Raw genomic sequence first — 16251 nt, forward strand, 5'->3', positions numbered from 1 at the left:
CATGGTGTAACCATAAACTGATACACATAGTGTAACCATAAACTGATACACATAGTGTAACCATAAACTGATACACATAGTGTAACCTTAAACTGATACACATAGTGTAACCATAAACTGATACACATAGTTTAACTTTAAACTGATACACATAGTTTAACCATAAACTGATACATATAGTGTAACCATAAACTGATACACATAGTGTAACTTAAAACTGATACACATAGTGTAACTTTAAACTGATACACATGCGTAGTTTTAAACTGATACACACGGTGTAACCTTAAAAGGAAAGCAACTCCAACTCCAACTTTACCGATACACAAATGGTGGTACACACAGGATGTCAATTTACTTACCTACTTTAGTTTACTTCTTCAGATCCAATGTCCAAAAATACTTAAAAAACTGACCAGGCATAAAATAAAGGATGGTGAAGCTTACTGACCAGGCAAAAAGTAAAGGATGGTGAAGCTTACTGACCAGGCATAAAATAAAGGATGGTGAAGCTTACTGACCAGGCATAAAATAAAGGATGGTGAAGCTTACTGACCAGGCATAAAATAAAGGATGGTCAAGCTTACTGACCAGGCATAAAATAAAGGATGGTGAAGCTTACTGACCAGGCCTAAAATAAAGGATGGAGAAGCTTACTGACCAGGCCTAAAATAAAGGATGGTGAAGCTTACTGACCAGGTCTAAAATAAAGGATGGAGAAGCTTACTGACCAGGCCTAAAATAAAGGATGGTGAAGTGTACTGACCAGGCCTAAAATAAAGGATGATGAAGCTTACTGACCAGGCCTAAAATAAAGGATGGTGAAGTGTACTGACCAGGCATAAAATAAAGGATGGTGAAGCTTACTGTTCTGGCCTAAAATAAAGGATGGTGAAGCTTACTGACCAGGCATAAAATAAAGGATGGTAAAGCATACTGACCAGGCATAAAATAAAGGATGGTGAAGCTTACTGACCAGGCCTAAAATAAAGGTTGGAGAAGCTTACTGACCAGGCCTAAAATAAAGGTTGGAGAAGCTTACTGACCAGGCATAAAATAAAGGATGGCAAAGCTTACTGACCAGGCATTAAATAAAGGATGGTGAAGCATACTGACCAGGCATTAAATAAAGGATGGCGAAGCATACTGACCAGGCATAAAATAAAGTATGGCGAAGTTTACTGACCAGGCACAAAATTTGAAAATAGTTACCTGAATTGGAGACAATAGCTCTACAATATGTTGTAACATTGGTGGCCACCTCTAGGAAGGCTAGAGTTATCTCCTCCTTAAGGTTCTTCTTTTCTCTGGTTTCCTTGCCCTCAAGAGTCTTCAGTTGCTTGTTCAACCTCTCAGACAGGCAATACTTTGGAAGGAGTGCAATCATTTGCCGCTGAATTCGTGCCCTGTGACCTCGAAACTCAATAGCTGCAGTATCAACTTCACTGAATTCGGATGTCTCATCACCTATTTGTTCACAACATAAAATTTTTAGCTTTCCTTTGTTCCATTGCTAGGGGAATCTAATTTCTTTCTTATTTGAGGAATCCAGAATAAATGTTATACAGTGAGGCATGTATATAAAGGGCAGTTCAATGACCTAAATTGTTTTCCTGGATGGACATGTATTCTGTATAACAAGCTAAAAATGTAAAGGAAATGAAGAAAAGAAGTTTTTCATTATTGACTTGTAAGAGATGTTCTATACATACTGGTGTCTGCTATGGCAGGTTTCATGATAAACTATTTGCCATGTTAATGCATCTAACGCTGACTTTGTTATTAAATACCTGAAATATAATGTTATTAAATACCTGAAATATAATGATACAATTTAGAGCATCTACAGTTTTACACAAACACTAGCATTGATGAAAAATTTGAATATTCTTAAAATAAGAATAAAATGTACATATGCAGATTAAATTAAATTACCAAGAAATCGAATTGTAGATATTAAGCTATAAGTCTGCAAGTAACAAGAAGAGTTTGTGATGTACATTATACTTTTAAACCACATTACCGACTTAGCTATGATCAAACATTACATGAGCAGAGTTGGTATTCTGATGGTACACCTTGCAGATTACTAGTGTTAAAGGACCTTACAGTAACTATTAGCCATAAATGTGATGTGTGGAGCTCAATTTCAATGACACAATAAACAGACAGCTGCATGAGAATAGATCTGACGTACCTGTCCAGAAAAACTAGATCCTAATTTGGGAAATGAATGCTCATATTGATGACATAAGACTGATGACATAACTGATGATGCAACTGATGACATAACTGATGACATAACCGATGATGTAACTAATGACATAACTGATGATGTAACTAATGTCATAACTGATGATGTAACTAATGACATAACTGATGATGTAACTAATGACATAACTGATGATGTAACTAATGACATAACTGATGATGTAACTAATGACTAACTGATGATGTAACTAATGATGTAACTAAGGACATAACTGATGATGTAACTAATGACATAATTGATGATGTAACTGATGATGTAACTAATAACATAACTGATGATGTAACTGATGACATAACTGATGATGTAACCGATTGATGTAACTGATAATACAGAGGTGAAATTTTAAGCACTCCAATTTCATACAAGACAATATCACAATCATATTTGTGTCAAATTTGTACAGAAATGAAAGCCATTTATGGCAATATTTTGTGTCATATTTGTACAGACCTGAAAGCCCTTTATAGCTTTGTTTTGTGTCAAATTTGTACAGAACTCAAAGCACTTTTATGGCATCATATTTTGTATCAAATTTGAACAGTATTGAATGCTCTTTATGGCAATATATTTTTGCCAAATTTGTACTGACCAGAAAGTTCTTTATAGCATTATGTTTTGTGTCAAATTTGTACAGGAACTGAATGACTTCTATGGCATTATGTTTTTGTCAATTTCTGTATAGGCCTGAAATCCCTTCATGGCATTATGTTTTATGTCAAATTTGCACCAACCTGAAATCCCTTTATGGCATTATGTTGTGTCAAATTTGGTAAATTTCTTTTTAGTAGTTTTGGGGAAGAAGCCATTTAAAGGTTTTTCTAATTTTAGTAATGGCATTTGTACTTTAATGTGGATAACATCAGTTATAAAACTTCAGAACCCCATTCTTGAGAAAAAGTTGTTTGAAGGACTTTCTATATTTAGTAACAGCAGTCATATTTGATGGTGGGTTACCATCATTTGTATAAAACTGAAATGCTCTCATTACGCCAGGATGCTTTCTGTCAATTTTATAAACTGTAATGAACAGTTTTTGCAAAGATGTTTAAACATATATAGTTTTTTTAGTAACAGTGGCCATATTGGATAGTGGTTTGGCATAATTTGTAAAAAATCTTAAAGTCCTTCATGTCAGGATGTTGTGTACCAAGTTTGACTAAGTTGATCAAGTGGGTATTTTTAGAAGTTAAAAGAATCAATTGTTGATGGACAGACAACTGACAAGAGATGATGTATGATGGACAAAGGGCCACACCATTACAGCCAGCTGAACTAAAAACCCTAGCAAAACCTGAAGACAAAACCTTAGTGATGATGCTGCTACTGCCAATGTCTCACTATCTAATGGCAAAACAAACTTAAATAGGTCCAGTACAAGCTAATGCTACATTCTACAAACTAAACAACTTTTATAACCAAGGGAGCCTGTACAAATATAAATAAGAAAGACGAGTTATATATACAAAGGAGGGTCCAAACAAATAAACAAATATCATATATGCTCATTTATAAGTTGAGTCCAACTGCAAACAACAAAGATCCTCATCTGCCATAGCAAAATGCACTGGCCTGCAGATCAGGGTCTATGTTGTTTGCTCTACAGAGTAGGCCTAACTGCACAGACCTAGGACTGCCAGTGCATTATGCGATGGCAGAGCTGAGTCTGTGCAGTTTGCAGCTGAACTCATCTCATAAGCAATTATATGACTAGCAGTATATTGAATGGGAACCTTGACTGTTGGCCCTGGCAAGAACACCTGTGGTCAGGGCAAGTTCTTTCAATGTCTGTAAGTTCAGTGAGGGCTGTCTATCCCTTAGTATTGAATGAAAAACATCTCCATGGGCTACCACAAATTGCATCACCTGAAATATGGACAGATAAAACTCTTACCACAGAAAGTTGCTATGATTATAAATATACATTTAATACGTAATGCTAACATAAAATAATGTCAAACTGTGATATAGCAATATGGCAACATCATAGATCAATGCAAAGTTTTTACAACTATTTGATTCACTGACTGTCAAACTTGTGTTTATCAGTCATGAAATTCATGCATTATTATGGTACTGTTGCCGATTGTTATCATCTATCTCTTATCATTTCTTATCTAATGATTACTCAACATCTCAACACACTGGAATATAAGGCTATTGCCATAAGGTGCTTGTTGTTTCATGACAAAATTAAAATCGTTAAGCATATTTAAGCAGGCCAGGGCCTGCATGTCAAGCCCAAGTTCAAAGAATTAGCCCAAGGTCAAAGAACTGATGTAAAACATGAACTTGACCCAAAAATCAAAATGTTGAGCAAGCATCTCACAGATAAAATTGCCTTAGCTTCACAACTATTCATAAAAAACATTAAAATATGCAAATAAAGTAACTTTGAGTAAAACCTTAACAGAAGCTTCTATGACTGCAGCTTTTACCACAAAGATCAAAGGGGTGATTGAGTGTGTTGCAGAATGAATTGTCTTAGCTTTATAATGATTCATTCCAAATAGGATGAAAATTTATCATGGGATTAAAGAAATATAGGGCAAATGAAAATACTTTAAAATCTTACTGCCAAGTTTCTCTGACTGACCCTGATCCAAGGTCACAGGGGTGAGCATGCATATTTCAGAATGAATTCATTCAAGCTGGAAGAAAATCCATCAAAAGTTTTAGAAGTATAAACAAATGAAAACACTTCAACCAAAACCTTAACAAGAGACTCAGGCTATGTGACCTTGATTCAAAGGTCAAAGCAGCAAGTGCGCATGTCACAGAATGAAATATCCATCCTTCATGTTGACTCTTCCCAAATATAAAGCGATCCACCATGGGGTTTAGTACGCATAAATAAATGAAAAAACTGTAACCAAAACCTTAACATATTTTCTGACTGTGATGCTTACATCAAGGTAAAAACAGTGAGCAACCATATTGCAAAATGAATTCTAAGCTTCAAAATGGTTCATACCAAAAATGATAAGAATCTATCAAAGGGTTAAGAAAATACATGCAAATGAAAAACTTGAATCAAAACCTTAAATGCTGATGACGACGACAATGTTGTCAGGAAAGTGACTGCTATGTCTTGCTTCCATTAACAAAGGCTCAACAAAAGTTATGTTGTTAATGAATAAATGTACAGTACATACATGCAAAGACAGATTGTCCTATATGGTGGTAGTAGTAAATTGGTACAGACCTTCATCCCTGCTTCAATGTTTTCAATCCCCAGTGAGGTGAGTATGGCCAGACAGAGTTTGAGTGTAGCAAAGAGAAGGCGCCTGTAGCGGGACATGATGTCAGGAAGAAACTCCTCCCCCTCCTCCTCCTCCTCACCAGCTGATGGTAATCTGGGAAATACAAATCTAGCTATCTATAAAATCTGTGGCTGTCAGAATTTAAATTACATAACAATTAAATAATATCATAATGTCATAAAAACACACAGAGTGACAAATCACAGAGTAACATCATACTTCACAATACAGAGCAATGAAAATACTCATCAGTATTAGTGACCATTAAAACGTTTCCATTTTGATGGTGAACGTTTTCCTTATATCTACTAGAAAATGTAGACTTTCTTTTTCTTACATATTTGAAGGTGGAAAATGTAGATTTGCATGAATTTTTCACATTCTGTCTTTGCCAACTTTGTTAAAGGTGTGGAGTACACTGTGTTACTAGATCATTAATAAAATGTTCCAATTTTTTTAAACTTCTGGACTGTAATGTTTTCAACTCTTCAGTGTGCAAATGTTTTAAAGATTTGAACCTCTTTGAGTTTATCTGTTATGGTTTACATGCTTTGCTATTTCTATTCAAACAAATTCTGTGGCCTTGAGAAGCTGGTCTAGTTTGGTAACAAATGCTTCACCCAATTTTAGTGGTCACTTGATTTTAGTTTGTAATCATCTCACATCCATGCCTGATTTTTCCAATATTTCCAAAGATGGGTACAAGTTTAATATTTTTCTTTTGGAATTTTGATCAGTTTTAATGGTGCTTTTAAGAAATAGTTGTCAATATCATGCCAAGGAAATTAGCTACATGCCTTTCCCAGATATACACCTACGTAGCCAACTGGGGCTGTCCTGTAAAGTATCGAACCTGTGACTCTTGTATTAGGAGTCTATTGTTCTACTAACAAAACTACCACAAATCCCCTTTTCTATAGTTACATCTGATCGAGATTTGTGCCATTTGTTATTAAGCTTATAAGGTATTTTGAAAGTAAGTGGCTCTGAAAATTAAATAAAAATAGAAACTGGTAAGTTCAGACAATGTCAATCTGCATGAACAAAGATACATGTGGAAAGTTTGAAATCTACTTGTGATTTGGAGTTTTTTTTTCTTCTGGTACCTAATTATACTTTCAATGTACAGTCATACATTTTGCAGATCCTTGCTACTTATTAAAAGTTCATAATAAGAGTAAGACAAGAAGAAAATTAAATATGGAAGGCAGATATATCTAAGGGCAGATATATTTTCTAACAGGGAAAAAAAAGTAGTTCTTGAAGTGCTATAACAGTGGTGATACCACTTGATTGGAAGAAGCAGCTCATAGCAAATACCATTATTTATTTAATGAACAATAGTATTTGATTACATCTATGGCTCGCATATACTTAAGGTATCTTCTAACACACTGCCTTCACTCTCATCTGGAAAGACGATATAATGTTATTATCTCAGTGCATCGCTCCATCAGTCCATGACAAAAATTGACATTGCATGTCTTCCAATGCCATTTGGAGGATTTTAATGAAAATGATAATTAGATGTGTGTGTGAGATTTGGATTTTTAACATAGCTTATCAACATTTCAGTCCTTCATCTACATTGTCTGCAGTGTGATAGCTTAAGTGATGTTAGCACGGGGGTATCAAGCGGCCGACAAGCAGCATCACATCCCACCCAGTCATATCAGTCCTAACACTAACCTCTTAATGCTGAGCACCAGATGAGGCAGCTGTTAGTATTATTTTTATAAGTCTTTGGTATGACTTGGCTGGGGAACAAACCTGGATGCTCTAACCACTTAGGCCACCAGAGTGGTTGGTTGGTGCAGAAACACAATAATTTTTCCTGAAGCACAAATTTGCTGAGATGCCTTGAGGAAAAAAGGTTGTTATTTTGAGAACTTAGCTTGACATCGTGTATCCTACTCTGCTAGGATGATCTCTTTTAAAAACTCTGAAGACTAGGTTGTTGTTGGATGTGCAATACAGGTCTACTTTTTTCTTCGGGTCATTTTTGTAAATTTCCTTGAATTGTTAAAAATGAGTATTCTGGGAATCTAATTTGTCATTATTGTTGGATTTTATTGAAACTCTGGAAGCTAGATTGGTATAGCTATGAATTATGGCATTATTATCTTCCTCTGGTCCACTACTGCAGAAATTTCATAAATGTTTCAAAATGGTGTACACCGCAAATCACTTTTTTCCAAACATCACCTGGAGGATTTCAATGGACTTTGGAGGCTGATGTAGATGTGCCATAAGGTTATGCTTTACTTCCTCGATTCATTTTTTTGGGAAAATTTCATGAAAAATTGTCCAAAAAATGGGGGGGGGGGGCAGTTTATCATCTCTTCTCTTCCTACTCTGGTTGGAGAATTTTTCTGAAACTTGCAGAGTCTGTTAAGGCAAAAGCTTGAACTGGGTAAAGTTAACATCTAGGATATGGTAGCAAACTGGCATGGACAAGAAAGGTAATCTGTAAGAGTTACTTCTCTTCAGCAAAGTCATCCAAGATCATGATGACATGAGCTCATATGATAAATCAAATAAGATTGGATCAAAAGTATAGCCTCAAGAATGCTTACAGTTTCAGTCAACGAAATGCAAGATCACATCATTAATATGCATGTAATATTGCACATAATAAAACTCATTTCTGATCTTGACAATAAAAGCTAATCAGGTCAAATTGTGATAAAAAATATATATGGCCTCTAGAGTGTTTACAAGCTCATCCAATTATATCCAAGATCACCTCATTAATACGCTTGGATATCACTCATAAATGAACTCATCTGAGGTCATTAATATGCTTGGATATCACTCATAAATGAACTCATCTGAGGTCATTAATATGCTTGGATATCACTCATAAATGAACTCATCTGAGGTCATTAATATGCTTGGATATCACTCATAAATGAATTCATCTAAGGTCATTAATATGACTGGATATCACTCATAAATGAACTCATCTGAGGTCATTAATATGACTGGATATCACTCATAAATGAACTCATCTGAGGTCATTAATATGACTGGATATCACTCATAAATGAACTCATCTGAGGTCATTAATATGACTGGATATCACTCATAAATGAACTCATCTGAGGTCATTAATATGCTTGGATATCACTCATAAATGAATTCATCTGAGGTCATTAATATGACTGGATATCACTCATAAATGAATTCATCTGAGGTCATTAATATGACTGGATATCACTCATAAATGAATTCATCTGAGGTCATTAATATGCTTGGATATCACTCATAAATGAATTCATCTGAGGTCATTAATATGACTGGATATCACTCATAAATGAACTCATCTGAGGTCATTAATATGCTTGGATATCACTCATAAATGAACTCATCTGAGGTCATTAATATGCTTGGATATCACTCATAAATGAATTCATCTGAGGTCATTAATATGACTGGATATCACTCATAAATGAATTCATCTGAGGTCATTAATATGCTTGGATATCACTCATAAATGAATTCATCTGAGGTCATTAATATGACTGGATATCACTCATAAATGAACTCATCTGAGGTCATTAATATGCTTGGATATCACTCATAAATGAACTCATCTGAGGTCATTAATATGCTTGGATATCACTCATAAATGAATTCATCTGAGGTCATTAATATGACTGGATATCACTCATAAATGAATTCATCTGAGGTCATTAATATGACTGGATATCACTCATAAATGAACTCATCTGAGGTCATTAATATGACTGGATATCACTCATAAATGAATTCATCTGAGGTCATTAATATGCTTGGATATCACTCATAAATGAATTCATCTGAGGTCATTAATATGACTGGATATCACTCATAAATGAATTCATCTGAGGTCATTAATATGCTTGGATATCACTCATAAATGAACTCATCTGAGGTCATTAATATGCTTGGATATCACTCATAAATGAACTCATCTGAGGTCATTAATATGCTTGGATATCACTCATAAATGAACTCATCTGAGGTCATTAATATGCTTGGATATCACTCATAAATGAATTCATCTGAGGTCATTAATATGCTTGGATATCACTCATAAATGAATTCATCTGAGGTCATTAATATGACTGGATATCACTCATAAATGAATTCATCTGAGGTCATTAATATGACTGGATATCACTCATAAATGAATTCATCTGAGGTCATTAATATGACTGGATATCACTCATAAATGAATTCATCTGAGGTCTTGGTGATAAAAGTTGAAAAACTAAATCTTATCAAACTCTGATCAGGATCAAATTATTTAGATCTTCAAACAATGACCATAATATTTACCATGTTTCATGGCAACCGATAAACAAGATGCCAAAGTGGGCCTGATATCATTCACCTGGCTATTATGAATGCAAGCAAATTCATACACAAGTAAAATTGTGCAGTTCAAGAAAAGTTTGGAGTTCTTACCCTCCACTTTGTATGCTAGGCCAAACAAATATGTGTTTCTGGTGTTGTACTAAAAAAACTTAGAATGCTGGTTAGAAAAAAAGTTTTTAACTAATTCCCCTCTCCCCCATTTATTGCCAGAGAACCATCATTGTAAGGCTGCAATGATACATCATGATAAGCCTCTACCGTGATATTTTCATGTTAACAATTTTAGCATATCAAAATATTTTGCTTATATTTTATGGAGTATGAAACAGAATACCACAATTTTTAAAAGGTTTAAAATGGAAGCGATGGCAACAACTGTTGAAAATGTAAATTACAAAATTCAATTTACTGTTGTATAAAGTAAAATCAGCAAGTATTGGTTTGTTAAATTATTTTCTGGTCAAAAAATATGTTTCTTTTACAGTTTTTTTGGGCAGTAAGGTTACTGGTATGCATCAGGAATGAAAAACATAAAATATTTTGAGTACAAATAATGGTTTACATACTTGAGATGTTAATTTTTATTTTGTTATATTTTCATTTATATTCTTTTTCAGCTATAAATTACTGATTATTCAATTTAATTTAATCCTTAAGATTTATTATTTTGCAAAACTTATATACAACTTGTTTTGAAATTCATGATTCCTGTATTGTAAAATAACATTTTAAAAATGTTTTAAATGTTTTTGAAGGGCAAGAATTCCCTTCACAACTCAGAAGCGAAGAAGCTATGATTCTCAATAAGTATGATCATAAGTTACTTCCCATGCAAAATGCTATTTAGGTCCCAAGTAGAAACAATGTCAATCAGATGCAAGATTACCTTATTAACATTCATACATATTCTTCACTGGTGAAATCCATCCAAAATCTTGACAAGATAAGCTTATATTCCAAAATCAGATAAGAAATAAGGCTACTTAATGGTTATCAAGCTTAGCCAATCACATGTAAGATCAACTAATTAGTATGCACAGATTCCAAACTTGTCTGAGATCTTAAAGATACAGCATATATTACAAGTTTGAACGAAATCAAGCTGGATACATGGACACGTCATTAGTAGTGGATCTCACTCGGTACTAAACTCATCTGAGATTCTGAGACATAATCAATATTCTAGGTCTGATTGCAATCAGGACTGAAACATGGACTCTATAACAGCTACAAACAATAGCTGACAGATGGAGGCACAATGAACAATGCATGATGGACAGATGAGCCATACCAGAATGATGGGCTGATGGGCCATACCAGAATGATGGACTGAAGGAACATACCAGAATGATGGACAGGTGGGCCATACCAGAGGCCAGGTGAGCTTAAAACCGGGATTAGTTCTGCTCGTGAGAATGTATCTGCACAGATAGAACTGTGTATTCCTTGATATCCTTGATACCCCTACAGGTGGGAGGTATATATAGAGTCAGGATGGAGCCATACTGCAGTTGGAGTCAGCTGTATCAAAAGTAACAGACTTAGGTCAAATGTAGAAAGTGTCAAACCAATAACTGACAGAACACCTTTTTTCAAAGACTTGTAATGCCCTTTAAGTTGAAACACTGTTCCTATCACATATTTAATATCAAGTGTGACAAGTTTTCCTCCTCAGTCCTGTTTTCTTTCCAAAATTTGGCAAATCATTCCCATCAAATTTGGATCTAATAGAATATCTTGTATGTAGTAGAGACTGATGTTGTTGTTCTTGTTGTGGGGTTTAATGCCATTTTTCAGTACAAGATAGGCTGTACATGGCAGCCAGTATTAATGGTGGAGAAAGAACCGGGGAAAACCCTGGAAAAAACCACCATCCCAAGAGAAGCTACTGGCAAGCTTTCTCACATACCCACATTGGCCGAACCCGAGACTTGAACCCACACAGAGGTGAGATGGCAGTGATCCATAACGGAGAGCGCTTTAGACCACTCAGCCAATCGGGGCCCCAGTAGAGACTGTAGCATGAGTTAATTAGTAAGCAAATCAAATAGTACATTAATCAATTAGTACACTAATTAATTAAAAAGAGCAATGTAATTATTAAATGTCTGCTCACGTTTTTATCTCAAACATCGATGCATATCTAAAGTATATTAAGACTATCTGTTCATTTTTCTGTGATCACAATGCATATTTTGTATACTAATTTATTCCAACTTTTACTATTATGAAGCTTTTGCTTTTTTACTTTCTTCAGTTCCTTTTTTACTTATAATAATTACAATCAATCTATTGAATAAAGATGATCAATCTTTGAAAGGTGAATTGATTTTGTTACATAATAAACAGTACGTAGGAAGACAGTACTATTATCGTGATTCTGAAACTATTATTATGCTGTAAAAAAAGGAAGTGGCGTGAGCATTAGAAATAAAATTTTTACCTCAAGTATTTATCCTCACAACAAATTTCCATTCAAAATTGTGGCTTTAATCAAATTCTTAGAAAACAATGGATATATTAGCTAAATAATTGCAACACAGACTGATTCCAGTACAGTGACATAATTAAGATAACAGATGTTTAAATATCACTTTGCAAACAAAGCCTATCTTGGGGAATACAAATGCTGATTTTGGCACAGAAGTAATGCAAATATTTTCAATAAAAAAAATCATAAATCAATTCATTTTTTTGGCTTCCATCGCCACTGTGTACATGGTTCCCACTGTTTGGAAATGGTTTCTAATTTCAGCAATTGTTAGAAACATCCTTGATGTAGTAAGCAAGTTTAAATTTTTTATGTCAGTCTAAAACCAATTGTTCTTCATGTGGATGAGTGCACCAGAAAATGTGATAAAAATCTGGTATGAAACAATTGAACATAAATAAACTTGTATCAAAGTTAAGCTATCTAATTATGGAAGAAGAACTGCTTCATAACACTTCTTAGAAGGAAAGAAGAAAAAAAAAACAGGGAGCTTTGGGGATTCAAACTTGGTGCGACACTTAAGCACAATAATGCTGTACTATTTGAGCTACTGAAGCCTGCATTGTTCAATCTGTATATGATGCAGACGACACAGTTCTTCCATATAACTGCAGATGATCCTTTGTTGTTTGCCAAGTTAATGCTTTAGTTTTAAAGAATTAATATTGTTACTATATGATGAAAGACCCAGCTGACAAAATGTAATGAAAACATATGCTGGTTGTAACTGTTATTTCCATTTTGAAATTGACAGATTCATTTAAAGATTACATGTACAGAATTACAATGCAATAGTGAGTGAATTAAACGTAGCAAATGGTATCATGATGGAAAAGTGTGTGTGTGTGATTTTGATTTTTAATGTAGCTTTAACGATTTTTCAGTCATACTGTTACAATGTCTGCAGTGTGGCAGTTTACAGCGACGTCTAGCACTGGAGCATCATGCTGCAGACATGTAGTATGATGGCCCACCCAGTCACATTGTCCTGACACAAGGCCGACCAGTCCTAACACTAACCTCTTAATGCTGAGCGCCAAGCGAGGCAGCTGTTAGTACCATTTTTGTAAGTCTTTGGTATGACTTGGCCGGGGATTGAACCCAAGACCTCCCGCATCCGAGGCGGACGCTCTAACCACTAGGCCACCAGTGATGGAAATGAAGAAAATAACCTGTTATGTATGTATAAAACAAATAGTATATATGTACTTATCCTATTATTTACAGCATGCTTTTGCAAAAAATTGGCAAGTAAAAATACAATTCCATTTAATGTTTGCTCCATGTAGTCTTTGTTTACATATAGTTCCAAAAGCCCCTTCAGTGCCTCTTCGATAAATCTTGTTCCCAAGGCAATTTAGAAAGAATGAAGAAAGAGAGAAATGAAAGGATAACATTGTTTTTAAAATATCTGAATCATTATTGTTCCTGGAATTTTTTTAACATAATAATGAAGGAAATAATATAGCGCACTCAAGAAATGCAGGTCTAATTGCTCACGTGTAGTGATACGCAGGCAGCTACCATGCAACATGGAAAACAACGACAATGATACATAGACAGTAAAATTCAAGAATGATTTAATTTTTATTTACTAGCGCACACATGATCACATAAGTTAAAATGAGAACCCAAATGCTTTTATAAAAATTAATCAATCAGTGCAAATACCTTGTCTGAGCAAGCCTACACTTAGATCTTATTTCTAGTTGCTCAAATGTAGCATTTTCTCTTTAATTTCCCATACCACACCATGCTCAAAGGTCATGTTTAGGCATGAAAAATAATTTTATATGCGTATTTAATGCAGAATAGGGTGATTTATACATCAAAAAATACAATGAGACACAAAGTTGTGATATTTACAAGCATTTTTTGTCCCCATAAAAACGGGGGGGGGGGGGGGCAGAAAATGGCCCTTATTTAATATAGTCTTTTACAGGGACAATGGAAATGGCTGTTGAGACCTGGCGCCTGCTAGATGATGTGTATAAAAATTACCTTTCCACCTCTGGTCTCATATCAAAGAATGTACATGAGGCCAGTCTGTTCATGATGCCACAATGGAGCAGTGAGTAAGCTCCAACTGCTGATTCTGCAACTCGTGTAAGCAGGCTCTGCAAGGAGACAGCAGAAATAAATGCAAATAAAGTCTCTAAAACATGGCATAAACCAAACACAAACAATCAATAGACAAGTCACATTTATTGTAAGGTTTGAATTTGTGTCGTCGTAGCTACTGTGTATTGTATACTGTCCTCTAATAGGCTTGATTCTCTTATCCATCTTAGAACAAAAACCTGCTTCTGTTATATGTTCATTTACCAACAGGAAACTATAAGGCATTGCAAGACATATCTATGTATCTACATCAAAACCTCTGAACTTTAGGCTTTCATCCAGATTACCATTTCTGTGGACAAGGAAATTGTTTAAATAAACATCATTTTTAATACAATGGCCATTTTTAGGAGGGTGAGTCTATATGATGAATTCTAATGTTGTACAAACTAAGACGCTTTCTCATTAACTATGAAAATTGATACTTTAAATTCATTTATTTCATGGGCATCAATCTTTGTAGTTTTGTGAACAATAACATTAAGCCAGTATTTAAATTCTGAGGCAGGAACTCTCCACATGTGCTAAATATGAAAAACCCTGATTAATTCTGACTTGAAATAAATTTAAACCAAGAATCTTGAGAATATCTGCAAATCAAACTTTTATTGAAATGCTTTTTGTTTTAATATTAAGCATACCCAAGGCAACAAATCTTTACAATTTACTGACTGGAAATACAGAAGTTTAATTTAGCATACCAAGGACATTTACTCACTGCCAATAACAAGCTGCGTTGAATTTAGCATATCCAGGACACTGTCTCAGTGAAAAAATACAAACTGTTAAACCAGGGTTGTTCCAGTAAAACATACCTGGGGCTCTGGGAAGGCACTTTTAATGTGGGGTACTCACCAATAGAATTTTCTTATCATTTTAATGTGAACTCTTGTGAAATCAAAAGTACCCAGACATATATTGTTAAAAATCAGCTTTCCCTGGTTACCATATATGTTTAATATGGAACAGCCCTCAGCATATCCTGGAGTGTGACTCATTGGCAACACACAAGCTGTGTTAATTCAGCATATCCTGGTCACTGACTCATTGGCAACACACAAGTTGTGTTAATTCAGCATATAATGGACACTGACTCACTGGCAACACACAAGTTGTGCTAAATTCAACATAACAAGGACAAACAATATATCACAATTTACTCATGGACAAAATTCAAGTTGTTAAATTCAGCATATCCAGGACATACCGATTTACAATTTAGTTGTTGGCAGTACACAAATGTTACATTCTTATCTAGGTCATTTATTTACTGGCAATACACAAGTTGTGTTAAACTCAACTTATTCAGGAGAAAGACACACTGGCAAGACACAAACTGTGCTAAACTCAACATATCCAGGACAATGACTCACTGGCATCCTACAGCTGGGTTAAATTCAGCATATCCATCATGTAAAAGTTTTGCAATTTAGTCACTGATAATAAAAAAAAAGTTGTGTCAGCATAGTGAGATTTATTCACTGGCAATACACAAGTTATGTTCAATTCATCATATCCAGGACAATTACTCACTGGCAATTCATAAATTGTGTTGAATTCAGTAAATTACAATAATAACGCATTGGCAATACACAACTTGTTCAATTCAGCATATCCAGGACAATTACTCACTGGCAATGCACAAGTTGTGTTCAATTCATCATATCCAGGACAATTACTCACTGGCAATTCATAAATTGTGTTGAATTCAGCAAATTACAATAATAATGCATTGGCAATATACA

General features: G+C 34.7%; 1 protein-coding gene across 2 annotated transcripts in view; it reads right to left on the minus strand.

Moving 5' to 3' along the window:
• Window positions 1-16251, minus strand: part of LOC149801132 (nuclear pore complex protein Nup205-like) — a 137819-nt gene that overhangs the window by 17224 nt on the left and 104344 nt on the right. For both annotated transcript variants that reach the window (XM_089955156.1, XM_089955157.1), the window contains exons 32-35: window positions 14387-14502; window positions 5475-5625; window positions 4003-4135; window positions 1213-1467 (exon numbers count right to left, since the gene is read on the minus strand). In XM_089955156.1, coding sequence (XP_089811282.1) covers window positions 1213-1467; window positions 4003-4135; window positions 5475-5625; window positions 14387-14502 — 655 coding nt within the window. The remainder of the gene's footprint in view (window positions 1-1212; window positions 1468-4002; window positions 4136-5474; window positions 5626-14386; window positions 14503-16251) is intronic.

This window comes from Sinohyriopsis cumingii, chromosome 4, assembly GCF_028554795.1.
Source record: "Sinohyriopsis cumingii isolate HCF-2022 chromosome 4, ASM2855479v2, whole genome shotgun sequence".
NCBI lineage: Eukaryota > Metazoa > Mollusca > Bivalvia > Unionida > Unionidae > Sinohyriopsis > Sinohyriopsis cumingii.